The 13,747-nt window shown below is 44.3% G+C and overlaps 1 protein-coding gene across 2 annotated transcripts in view; it reads right to left on the bottom strand.

The window, feature by feature from the left end:
- Positions 1-243: 243 nt before the first annotated feature.
- TRAM1 (translocation associated membrane protein 1) overlaps positions 244-13,747 on the bottom strand; it is a 306,166-nt gene continuing 292,662 nt past the window's right edge. For both annotated transcript variants that reach the window (XM_078687162.1, XM_078687163.1), the window contains one exon: positions 244-2,386. In XM_078687162.1, coding sequence (XP_078543288.1) covers positions 2,313-2,386 — 74 coding nt within the window. In that variant the 3' untranslated portion in view covers positions 244-2,312. The remainder of the gene's footprint in view (positions 2,387-13,747) is intronic.

The raw sequence follows: 13,747 nt of genomic DNA, 5'->3' as shown, positions 1-13,747 counted from the left end.
ACAATTTATTAAAGCATCCAGGACTGATCCTACTAACAACAAGGAAGCAAGAGCACAAGACTAAAATTGGGTAGGCAGTACTATTTTAATTGAGGGAGTGATGAGAATTGGGTGGTAAATTAATAGTGCAGTGTGGGGAGAATGGTGTAATGGTACGACTAACAAATAACCTGTGATGTTTGATACATAATCACTAATGTTAGAAAAACAATAACCCAACCTCAAAGAGAGAAAAACATGGCACACAAGTAAAAAAAGTTTTATTTTGGCTTGATATCCTCTCATGTTCTGTTCTATGTATCTACAGTTGTCAATTACGTTTCACACACCATGTTTGAATTTTTGTAAATCTGGAGGTCAAACTTGTTAGAGGAAATCTTTTTTGCAATAACATTTCAATTACAGAACAGTAAGTGTTAAGGTGTGAGCATTGGTGGCAGACATTTTGGGTACTGAAGAGTAAACTGAAAGGTTTTGTTTTCAGGCAAGGGACACAAAAAATAACTCGGAAGTAACGAATACATTAAACTCCTAACATACTCTATGAAGAACAAAATGTTTAATGTTCAAGCACATTTACAAACTGGTCCCAAAAGTTTAAAAGAAATGCAATCTATGTAAAATACTTACTGCTTTTCAAAGGGCAACACATTTTTCATAATTACAGCATAGTATATCAACATTTATTTTTAAAAAAGCTTTTCAAGCTTTTATTAGTAAAGATATAAATATATATTATTTTTATCCAAAAATATATATATGCTGTATATAGAGAATCCTATTTCATGTTTCACAATTAAAGATGGACATAAAGCGGTAGTTCCACTGAAGAAGATACAAGAATCACAATTATTTTTTCAAAGGCTAATTCTCTTCATGTTCAGTACTGCTGATTTAAATGTGTCCTAACAATGCCAATGCCAAGACATAATGCATGTGGGCAAAGCATGTATTCCAAGATGTTTCCATGACATTAACAGCAATATGGGCAACAGTTTTGCTCTGAAGAATCTTTGGTGATGCCCAGAATATTTTAACAGATAAGCCACATAACTAATATATCCAATGAGGAAATTATTTTTGTACCTATACACTTGAAAGGCGTGGGCTCACGTTTTCAAAACAAAATGGCAAAAAATATTCTTGGGTACTAATCATGGTGGACTAGTAGCAGAGTATAGCGTTTAGAGTCTGAAGTAACAAGATGACTTTCAAAAAACATAAGTCCTGATGAATCATTGTGAAATCCAATCAGTACACCCTGAACATCTCCAAACGTGCTCTAGAGCAAATGTCTACTTGCCACCCAAAAGATGTGAATCACATTGCATACTAGACTGCATCAAATGGGTGCCTTAGCAAATCCTTTACAACCCATTCCAAAGCTGCTGTACCTCTCCAAAAAGCACATTATCTAGGAATATACTATGCAGCAAGATGTTGCACTTCTTAAGTTTTATATATTTTTTAGCGTTTTTACAAACTGAAAACAGTATCTGTATGAGCCATTTGTGCTCACTAACTCATTGATTTGCTTAATCAGACTATTTTGTCCAGGAGCCACAGTTTATTATCGTATTCCAGTTTTCTTACATTTAAGGCATGCATCAAGAAGTAATTTTCTTCTTTACAGGCAACTTGTAATTTCGTACAAGGGCACCCTGCTCTTTTTTTGGCAGCAACATCCTGACAGAATTTAAACTGGTCTGATTATGTGTGTGTGGTTCAGACAAATATTGGCAATAACAAGCGAATATTCAACAACATAATAAAGCAAAACAAGTATTTAGTGGTCAAATACTTCCAATAGCTATGCTCTAATCTCTACACAAAGGTACACCCCTAAATCTAGAACTGATATTTAAGATGAAAGGTTTGATATTTTCTTGTTTGTCTGAACAATGTACAATGCTTACGGTTTCATAAGGACATGTCACCCGGACAGCTTGTTTATGGCAGTTATCTGTGCGAAGGACGTTTGTAGACAAACGGTGTGACTCTAAAACAAAGACGGTATAGATGGTTTAAAATTGTAGTCCGATGAAGATTATTCTACACTGACATTACGAACCAACTAACCAATCCTCTGGCTATAAAATGTTTAGAAAGTTTCCGTGACCATTTCGTCTTAGAGAGATGCAGCACCTCATTGCCATACAGATCCAAGAGCTGAAATTATACAACTGACCAGACTCGAAAAGAGTGAATTGTACTTCTGTTGTAAAAGTAAAAATGGAGGACGGGACCTTTTATTTGATACAGCAAAAAGCAAATCTCTTTGGAAACATGGGTTTAGGTGAATGTCGTTTATTTTAGGAGGATTTCTCTTTCTTGCTGCGAGGCGAGTCGGCTCCATTGGAGGTCACTGCTCCATTTACACCATTTTCTGAAATCAAGAAAAACAGACCATCAGTTGGATTACGCTCACCTCCCTTTCACTTGCCAATACTCCACGCATCTACTGAAGTGGAGGACGCTCATTCTCCCACATCGCAGAAATGACCTAGAACAGCCCCCACACACCTCCGGACCATCACCTCACTTCTGGAATTCCAAAAGGCTCTCAATACCTGGCTGTTCAAATGAACCCCTGGGGCCTGCAAACGCCTGGATACCCTACTGGGGGAGTAGCTGTTCTTTACAACCCTGATTGATTGCTTGGAACCAGTCACACAATCTGTGCAACAGGCCCCAGTACTAGGTTCCCCACGAGGTACATTATCTATAGTGTGCAATATATCAGCGAAAAAAATATTGCAGAGCAGACATACTAGTTGGATATTTCAGTATTTTGTAACCACAAGGGCAGAAAAGTGCACAGCTCAATATCAGGTTTCTACCCGGATGCCATTTGACACAGAATTGCACAGAACGTAGTTTTTCAGATTGTCAATGAATTTATCCAAAAACAAGGTGCAGGGCTTAATCAATCTTTTTAATATTATGAAATGCAAGCGACAAACGTGGCTAAATGCTCCACCATGGTGCACAGAGAGAAGCATTAAACAGCAACAAGTTTATTCTCGCAGAACTGCCCTCTATATTTAAAAAAAAAAAAGAAAAAAAAGTCAAAATGGTGGCCAACACGTACTGCCCTGCTAGTCTGAAATAACTATTTAGTTTTAAAACTTTTTCTATAGCACTTTCAACTGACCTTTAATACACAAATATACTGCTTTTGCCGACCCGCATTTTTGGATCAAATATACATTACAGGAGTAACCCACAAATTATTTAACTGTAAGTAGGAATTTTCTCAGCAACGGAATCACTATGGAAAAAGCAAAACAGTGACGAAACCTCAAAGAATTAAATAAAGAACACATTCACACTTTTAAATGTCCCACCTCTTCCCACCACAAGAGCACCCTGTTTCATTTTAAATATAGCTTTCTCCAAACAGCTGACATTTTATGTATTAGCCTCTTTTGTTTAAATTCATGTATGAAGGACATTTATTTATGTGTAGAGTTTTATATAGTGCCAACATTACCCTTCAGGATGTCTGAGCACTGTACATGTCACATTCAGGTTTTACATATAGGAAAAAACGCAAGAGGGACACAGCAAGAAACAAAACCTCAAACAAATACAGATACAAGATATCAAAAAACATCTTGGAAAATCCATGATCCAAGGAGTCGACATGAAAAAGAGGAGGCTGAATGATTAAGAATGACTATTGAAGGAATCTATTCATCAGAATCATTTTAACTAACGTTTTAGGTCGGACCTGGGCAGTGCCAGCGCTACTCTGCGAGGCATGCTGTATTGACGTTGGGCAAAGAAGCTACCCTCATTTCATGCCCATCTTTTCAATTGGCTCCTGTTACTGTCCTTGGGAAATCGTTGCTTTTCATTTGTAAATAGGCTTAATAGTCTCTCCTTGGTACCGCCTTGTCTGCATCTGTAACCTCCCATAACGATTGGACTTTTTACTTGTGTCATTACACGATCTGCTTTATAAGTCAGTGAGCACTATTTTCTTCAATGAGGTCCCCCTATTCCATCCACGACATTGCAGCACGCCGCATGCCTTTATAGTAGTGCAGTTATTTAAATTACAACACAATCAGCTTTAACTATAGCGGCCGCGCTTATGTAATTTACGGCGCAGTCCGCTTTTACTTTAGCGAACACACTTATTTAATTATTTATTTTACAGAGCTGCCCCTTTCAAATTAGCGCCTGTGCTGGTTTACTCAACAGCGCGGGCCGCTTTCACTTTGGCGGCTGCGCTACAGAACCTTTCATTTTTATTTATTCATAAAGTTTTATATAGCGTGAACATGACCCAAGAGGGTATCGGAGCTCAGATACATTAGAAGGTAGGGGGGGGAATATAAATCCATTCAATTAACAGGTAGAGTGAGGTAGGTAAGATAACATATGCTGAGAACCAGTAACATAATACTTAAAGTCTTAGGATGTAAAGTTTTTCATTAGAAGCATTTTCACTTCTTCTTTGAAGGAGGAGGAGGAAGGGATCCTGCGAACATCTGGTGGCAATGAATTACACATCATAGGTGCGATACCCGAGAAGGCTCTTCAGCCTGTTCTCTTTTTGTGGCATGCTTGTGGTTTTAGTAGTAGTGAGCTAGCGCTTTGCGAATGTCTGCAACCTCCAGACAGCTCTAGCTTTTGTGCTAAGTAACTGGGGTTTTTGGTGTGAAGGGCTTCATGGATCATGCAGGCGATCTTTAGGTGTATTCTTGCCTTGTAGGTAGCCAGTTCAATGCTTTTAAGGTCAGGTAAATGTGGTTGTTTCTGTTTGTTCCGAAGACCAGCCTGGCTGCGGCGTTAAGGGAGGCCCTCAGCGGGGCCAGCTTCTAGTTGGGAAGTCTGCATAGAGTGGTGCTTCCATTTTTTTTAAGTCGACCGGTGGGAGGAAGGGTTTACGTTTCCTTAGGATATTCATCTGATTAGCTCCTTTGGTGAGGTTACGGATATGTGCCTGCATATTCAGGTGTTTGTCTAGGGTGATTCCCAATGATTTAACAGAGTCAATGATGTGGGGAGAGCAGTTAAAAGTTGTTAGATGCTTCAGCCAGAAGTCTATTTTTGGTGTGTAGGTGGTGGGCGGGATGAGGAGGAATTCCGTTTTGTTGGTGTTGAGCATGAGGTGGTTGCCGGTGAGCCAATTGTGAGTGTTATGCAGAGTGGCTTTGAGGGAGATGAAATCTCAGGGGAGGAGATTTTCATATACAACTGTGTGTCAACTGCATACATGTGATATAGAATCTTTGCAGAGTTCATCGCGTTTGCCGGCGGTTCCACAATTGGATTAAAGTGGATGGGTGAAAGTGCAGATCCCTGTGGAACTCCTAGGGTGACCATGGAGGGTTGAGAGAGGCATTGCTTCATCTTGATGCTTTGGGTTCTGTTGTTTAGAAAAGAGGTAAACCACTGTAATACTGGACCAGATAAACCCATCCTTTGTTCCAGTAGGGACAATAGGTTTTCATGTTGAACAGTGTCGAAAGCGGAGGATAAGCCAAGAAGTATCAAAAGACAGGATTCATTGTGGTCTAGCATTTTTAATACAGCATAACTCCTGAGGCACAGCCGGGAGAACGATCGAACTATTTTCTTAAAAATTGAATTGTGATACTGTGTTTTTAACTTGATCCTCTTCACCTGGGCACTTACTTTGACGTGTTCTCCACTCCCTGGGCATCCCCGCGCAGCCGATCTTGGCGCTGCTGCGGGAAACAGTCTAACTTTTGCTGCCATCACCGGGGACCCCTCAGGCCACGCCCACCACAGCCAGGCCACGCCCCCTCACACGTCCACCCTCACCTATAAATCATGTGTATTTACCGGACGCGCAGCGGGCGCGCCGCCAGCGTGCTGAAGGCGCGCCAAAGGCAAGCCCGTCTGCGCCCGTCCGGGGACAGGGGCCAATTCCCTTGGCCTCCTTCCTAAGACCCGATTATAGCGCTGCCGCCCTTCTGACAATTAAACCCCCCACGGAAGAGAGTTGCCTTCATCAACACCATCCTCTGAACCTCCCCACCTACTGTTTGCACTGCAACACTAACCTCCGACCCGCTTGACTCAGGCCGTCCCTGCAAAACTACACCTTACTGCTCCTGAATTGCAGGTCTCTACCAAGACAGCGCAGAAATCTTCCTGCTCTTTTTTTTTTTGCAGAGTTTTATATTGCGCGAACTAGACCCGAACCGAATCAGGTATCAGAGCGCTTTACATAGCACCAATTACGTTACATGAGGACACACTTTCATTTTTTTTTTTAGGCACGGGGAGATTAAGTGATTTGCCCAGAATCACAGGAGGTTTTTGGCGTCGTTACCGAGACTCGAACCCAGATCCCCAGGTCCGAGGTCGAGCGCCTTAGCCGTTAGGCCAACCCCTCTCCCCTAAGACCCGTCTTAGATGAGCGGTCTCCCAACGCCATTTTCCTAACCGAAACTTGGCTAACCTCAGATTGCGACCCGGATGTAATTCAAGCCCTGCCACCGGGATACCAAATTGCTCGCAAGGACCGCTCACGCGGAAAAGGGGGAGGACTTGCCATTATTTATAAATCTATATATCAATGTCATTGCACCCTTGATCCATTCTCAGACTGCGAAAGCATGTCCTTTTGCCTCAAACTCACCCCCAACGACAATTTAACAGGGGCACTTGTATACCGCCCCCCAGGTCCACTGAATCATTTCCATTCTTCACTACCCTCGCTAGCAGCCGAATCTGCTATGTCTTCCTCCAACTTCACGTTGCTGGGAGACTTCAATATCCACTTCGATAACAGTACGGACAGCACCGCTAACGAGCTAGTTACCAGCTTAGCCGCAATCCAACTAGAACAATTAATCAGGTCCCCCACTCATAAAGGTCACCTGCTCGACCCAGTCTTTAGCAACTGGCCCAACCTCACGGTTGGCACTATCACCCACCTCCCATGGACTGATCACTTTCTGATTCCCCTCAACTGGTCTACTTGTAAAGTCACTCCCACTCCACCTATCCCACGTAAGATGAGAAACTGGTCAAGACTCCCGCTAGAGCAGTGGTTGAGCCTCCTCTCCTCTTTCAAACCCGCTCTTTCCAAGAGCCCTGTACCTGACAGCAGGACATTCAACAAGTGGATCGAGGACTCCATCAACACTGTCCTTCCTCCCAGGAAAACCAGGCTAAAAAGAGCACGAGAAACTGCCCCCTGGTACTCGGAGAAGCTCAGGGAGCTAAAACGACAGTGCAGAAAGTCGGAAAGGAAGTGGCGCTTGGGGTACGCTACTACAGCAAAAGATAGGTATAGGGAAGCCATTAGGGCGTACAAATGTGAAATCAACTTAGCACTAACTACTATAAAGAAAAAATTATGGCAGCTCGATCTAAGCCACAAGAAATATATCTGTAGTCAAAAGTCTTTCTAAAACCTCCCCTCCCATGGCTCCAACCGACGACCCCATAGCCCGATGCAACGAGTTGGCTGAATTCTTTCAAAAAATCAATAAAATATACTCATCCTTCACAGCCCCCATCTCAGAGACTATTACTGCCATACCACCATTCCCAAGCGATACAGTACACCCTCCGCGAGTTTCCATGAATACATTTTCACCTCTAGATCTGGAATCCCTTGCACATCAAATAAAATCAGGCTCCCCCTTGACCCAGTGCCCCCTCAGATGATGAACATGGCTAGCCAAGTCATTTTCCCCACCCTCATGGACCTACTTAATAGCTCCATGCAAACAGGAGTGGTTCCTCCCTCCTGGAAACAGGCTATGGTGAGAGCACTACTTAAGAAACCCAACCTTAACCCTATGGACCCCAACAATTTCCGTCCAATATCCCTGTTGCCTTGGGCAAGTAAAATTCTAGAGAAGCACATTAATCTCCACCTTACCAACTTCCTTGAGGAGAATTCTCTACTGGACTCCACCCAAACAGGATTCCGTCCAAAACACGGCACAGAAACTGCTCTTCTGGCCGTGACTGAGGAATCTAAGAGGATCTTGGATCAAGGAGGGTCAGTGGCAGTGATCCTCCTTGACCTAAGCGCCGCGTTTGACACGGTGTGCCACAAAACCCTGCTGTCTCGTCTAGTCGATCTGGGGATCGCAGGAAACGCTCTTGACTGGTTGGGTTCCTTTTTGAGCGGAAGGACCTTCCAGGTCTATGATGGCGACTCCTGCTCCACTAGCAGACCTTTAAACTGTGGGGTACCCCAAGGCTCCTCCCTAAGCCCCACGCTGTTCAATGTGTACATGAGGCCGCTGGCTGAGGTCGTCCGACAATACGGTGTTAAGATCATCTCGTATGCGGACGACACTCAGCTGGTGGTCTCCCTGGCACAGAAGAACAGCAGGCTCCCCAAAACCAACCTAGCAGCATGCATGGAGGACGTCAGGAGATGGATGACAGCATCCTTGTTAAAACTCAATGGCGACAAGACCGAGATAATGCTCCTTGGCCCCCCTATTCTCACTCCCATGGACCAGCTATGGCCGCCCAGTTTGGGTCCTCCCCCATCCCCGAAGGAGGACATTAAAAGTCTGGGAGTCTGGCTGGACAAAATCCTCACCTTCAATACGCAGGCAACTAAAACAGCAGCAACCTGCTTCAGGATTATCCGAATGCTAAGAAAAATCTTGCCTATTTTGCCCCTAGAAGCTAAACAGGTTGTTATTCAAGGCCTCATTCAATCTCGGCCCTGACTACGTGCTACAGAAACTTCAGTGCACACAGAATTGTGCAGCCCGCACGCTACTCCAAATCGCACGCAGAGAATCAGCTAAGCAAGGGATCAGGTCACTGCACTGGCTCCCGGTCAGGGATAGAATAAAATTGAAGACTCTATGCATATTGCACCAAGCCTTTCACAGAGCCAGACCTGAGATTAACCACACTCTTCTCACTCCCTACTGTCCCGGCAAGTCACTTCGCTCAGAGAACGCATTCCTTGCTGCAGTTCCCAGAGTGAAAAGATCCAGAGCAGGAGGCAGGTCCTTCACGCTCAACGCTGCTAAATTATGGAACTCCCTTCCCTTTCACTTAGGTCCAACCCTATCCTTTCGTCCTTCCGTAAAGAGCTAAAAACACATCTTTTCAGCAATTAGCTCCGCACCTGGATCTTCCCCTCCCCCTCGGAGTTCTGTTACCTTTACTCAGCGCTTGGACGCCCTTGGGCAGCAGCCGCGCTCTACAAAACTCCTTCATTTCCTTCATTTCCTATGTTGTCCGTATTGTGGGTGAATGCTGATTCAGTGCTGTGTCCTTGACAGAAGTCAGATTGGTGTTGATCTAGAAGATTGAGGTTCTCAATGTGGTTGCATAGTTGAGTTTGCACACATTTTTCTAGTAGTTTCGCGAGAGTGAAGATGTTGGCTATGGGGCGGTAGTTGTTGCTGCTAAATGGAAAAGATTTGCCATTTACTGCAATAATAATCAAATTGATCCTTTAGATGCTTCCATCCAAAATATTATCTGTCACCTTCTACATTTACAATGACAATCTAGCTTATTCATCTATACATTTACATCTTGCAGCCATTGCCGCATATCTACAAAACAGACAAAATATGTTGTTGTTTAGAGTACCAGCAATAAAAGCTTTTATGGAAGGATTATAAAGAATTATTCCTCCTAGGTTACCACCCTCTCCAGTATGGAACCTAAACATTGTTCTTACCAGGCTCATGGGACCCCCTTTTGAACCTGGACACAAATGTGAACTACTATTTCCCACATGGAAAACAGCTTTCCTCTTTGCTATTACCTCTCTTAGAAGAGTTAGTGAGATTCAAGATTTCACTATACAAGAACCTTTCTTACAATTACACCGTAACAAGGTGATTCTAAGAACTAATCTTAAATTCCTTCCTAAAGTAATTACTCCTTTTCATCTAAACCAATCTGTTGAGTTGGTAGCAGAGAGAGCTTTACACACACTAGATGTCAAAAGAGCTCTTCTCTATTACATCGATAGGACCAAGTCCTTTTGCAAAACAAAGCAACTATTCGTAGCTTTCTCTCCACCACATAAAGGCAATCCCATTTCTAAATCAGGAATTGCAAGGTGGATTGTTAAATGTATACAAATATGCTATCACAAAGCAAAAAGCACATTAACAGTTCCTCCTAGAGCGCACTCCACACGCAAACTAGGAGCCTCCATGGCATTCTTAGGAAACATTCCCCTAGAAGACCTCTGTAAGGCAGCAACATGGTCTACAACACACACCTTCACTAAACACTATTGTGTTGATGTGCAAGCCAAGCAGCAAGCTGCAGTAGGCCAAGCTGTCCTTAAAACTCTCTTTCAAACTACTGCAACTGACACAGGTGACCACCGCTAGGGAAGACACTGCAGCACAATCGATGCAAAGTGTACAATCTGGAGCTCATATGCCTCGAACGGAAAATGCTACTTACCAGTATGCATCTGTTCTTGGCATGTAGAACTGCAGATTTGTACATGCCCTCCCGCCTCCCCGGGGCCTGTATCTGTTCCAGTTTTATCTTAGTTAGATATACACGCATGGACATCTTTTTAGGTCTCGCCTGTCGATGCGCATGCGCATCGAGCTTGCGAGACTATTGGGGCTTAACCACTCTTTAACTAACTTGCAAGGAATCGTGGCGATTCCTTGCAGTGCCCGTGACTTTTAAGCTCAATGCGAATGTGCATTGAGCTTAAAAGCGCGTGCACATCAGTTCCCTCAGCCGCACTCCAGGCCCCTGCTGTTTTCACACCCTCTCCCCGCTCCGCCCCCTCCCCTGCCCGCCGTGTCGCATTTCTCCTCCCCCCTCCCCTTATCTGCCTTTCCCTCCGTCTTACAGCGCTTTCGCTTTTACAGCTGCTTACAGTTTGGCAAATTGCGGGGTTTCATTTTGCGTGTGTGCTACTACATCTTACAACGCTTTTGCTTTTCCAACACCGCACATTATATCAGTGTGTTACGGCGCTTCCGCTTTTCCAACACCAGGCATTGTATCAGTGTGTTATGGCGCTTTTTCTTTTCCCCACACCAGACCTCATGTTGCTTGTATTTTTACCATGTCGCCTACGGCTCTTTCGCTTTTTCAACACCTGACCTCGTGTTGCTTTTTTCCTCCGCCTACACTGCGTTGCGTATGCATGCGGTCACAGCAGCGGGTGGTTTTGCCATGCAGCGGGGGGGCTCCTTCAATAAAGCTAACATGCTCCATGCTGACCGAGTGATATGCCACCAGCGGGGGTTTTACCCTGCCGCAGGGGGCCTCCCTCAATAAAGCCATCATGCTCCGTGCTGACCGAATGATTTGCCCACACTCCCAGGTTGTTGAGCCTATGCCGGGTCTCAAACCTTCATGCCTGCAGCCTCACTTTGTTTTGTTTTTTATCTCCCACCTAACCCTCGTTGCGCTGTTTGTTCACTTCACAGGCTTACAAGCACTTCACATAAGTGCCTCGGCTTCATCTTTCAGCCTTGCAGCCGTTTTGGGCTGAATTATTACCACGTTACAAAAATCCAAACATTTATTTGCCACCCTTTTATTTCACTTAACTTACCTGATCCTACTTTAGTTTGCAAGTGCTTGTTTTTTCAGCTGATCCTCGTTAGTTGCTTTGCAAACTAAACGTGGATCGGCTGAAAACACAAGTGATTGCAGCTTGTGTTTTCAGCTTATCCTTACCCCTCCCCCCCAGCCGTCCCCTAACATTTTTGTTTTTCAGAAAGCACACATGCTTACGGCCGATCCTCGCCTCCTCCGACCCCTTTCTCCTGATGATAGGCATCCCTGCAAACACATGTGCTAAGAAACACTTACTTCAGAGCCGAGGACACTGCCAACCGTCTGCTCCCCCTCCCCTTATCTGCCTTTCCCTCCGTCTTGTTTTTTTTTTTTTTACCCGCTCCGCCCCCTCCCCTGCCCGCCGTGTCGCATTTCTTTTCTCCTCTTTGCTCCTCCAGCAGTTCTCTGTCACCTTTCCTTCTCTCCTCCCTTGTCCACCTTTTCATTGTTTTTGCCCACCTCTCCTCCAGTTGAACTCTGTCACTAGCTCCTTTCAGCCCCTTCTCATTCCAGTGTTTTCGGGTCCCATCTCATGCTTGTTATAAAGGGGCTGCCAAAATGCGGACACTCCTCAAGCCTCTGCTTCACATGAGACTCTGCGGCTCTCCTGGGACAATAAACCACTCCAGAACAAACATGGAGTTGTCATACGCGGCCATCTATCTCAATTAAAGGCCACATAGCTTCTCTAACCTCTAGGAAAATCTAGCCCTGCTATTTAATTTTGGTGCGGGATTACTGTGTAAAGAAGGTTTGCATAACGTCTCATCTGACTAACTAGTGCTTTAGTTTAGCATTGTATGTGTTTTCATAGGCTTGTGTGTATGTCCTTTAATGCATGTGCATGCTTGTCTTTTTCTGTTCAGTTCCCGTGTCAGTGTGTGCTTACCTGGATTTCCGTTTGTCTAATTTATGTGGCCTTTGTCAACGAGGCAATCCGCTACTCTGTCCAACGTTTATGAAGACGAGACACTCAACCACGCAATGCCACTCACACACACAACGCCACTCACACACACAACGCCACTCACACACGCAACGCCACTCACACACGCAACGCCACTCACACACGCAACGCCACTCACACACGCAACGCCACTCATCCATTTGCAAAACGAAAAATGTTAAACTCTTCTATTGCGAGACCTATTGCATTTTCAATGCTTGTTTTCTTTGTACTGACTCCATCATTTCCCATCATGGCGAAAAACAATCTAAGGATGGAGCTGATGCCCATGCGCACTATCGTCCAAGGGAGGAGTCCCCTATCTCGTGACTACAAAGACTTCTTCCAAGACGACAACAACATGCAATCATCCGAGCCCAACACCAGGTGGCGATCTAATGAAAATTGTACAAATCTGCAGCTCTACATGCCAAGAACAGATGCATACTGGTAAGTAGCATTTTCCTTATGCTATACTATGGAGCCCTGAAGAAGTCTCTTCTGGAGACGAAACGAGTTTGCTTTGATCATTCATTCATGGAATATTAAATAAAAATCCTTTAAAGAAAATAAAGAAAAATTACTCCAAGAAATACACATCTCGGATTTGGATGCTTCTTTGTCTGCAAACTGTTCTTGAACTTTGATACAATACGATTATATGACACTGTATAGTGCTGAACCCTTTTGTCTTGAATGTTGTTGCAGGACTGATTCCTATTTTGGGGAGCATAGCATGGGGAAGGTATGGTATGAATAGGGAACTCGGTTGAGGTTGTCGGGCGATATATCTGTTTATTTGGTAAAGGATTCGGTTCACGGTGGCTCTGTGAGAATATATGAGCTCATTGGTGATGGTTGATCGATTCTGTATTTCGTACTTGAGGTGGGATAGGCCAAAGGGCAACTAATTCTGTGTTAAGGTGTGTGTTCTCTTAAGGGGGCGGAAAGGGAGTCCGCCTGTTAGGTCTGGTTGGATTGGGGGGGCGGAGCTTAAATATTAGGTTCCAATGGGGTTTGTGTGTCAGGACGGGGGAGGGGGTCCATTTGGGTATGGGTGATGGCTTGGGTAGGAGATACCATGGGAGGGCCTGTGAAATGTGGACGAGATCTGGTCAAGGAAAAGGAACTACAAATTTTTCTTCACTTTGTGTGAAAGCGCACCATATGCGCTTTTACTTTAATATTTATTGTGACATACCTTCACTGCCTTAGAGCACTTGGCTATTGTTTTTACAAAGTACCTTGGGGATACAGGTTGCATGAAGTAGC

Source organism: Lissotriton helveticus, chromosome 4_1 (assembly GCF_964261635.1).
Source record: "Lissotriton helveticus chromosome 4_1, aLisHel1.1, whole genome shotgun sequence".
NCBI lineage: Eukaryota > Metazoa > Chordata > Amphibia > Caudata > Salamandridae > Lissotriton > Lissotriton helveticus.
This window is presented reverse-complemented; position numbering and strand designations above follow the sequence as displayed.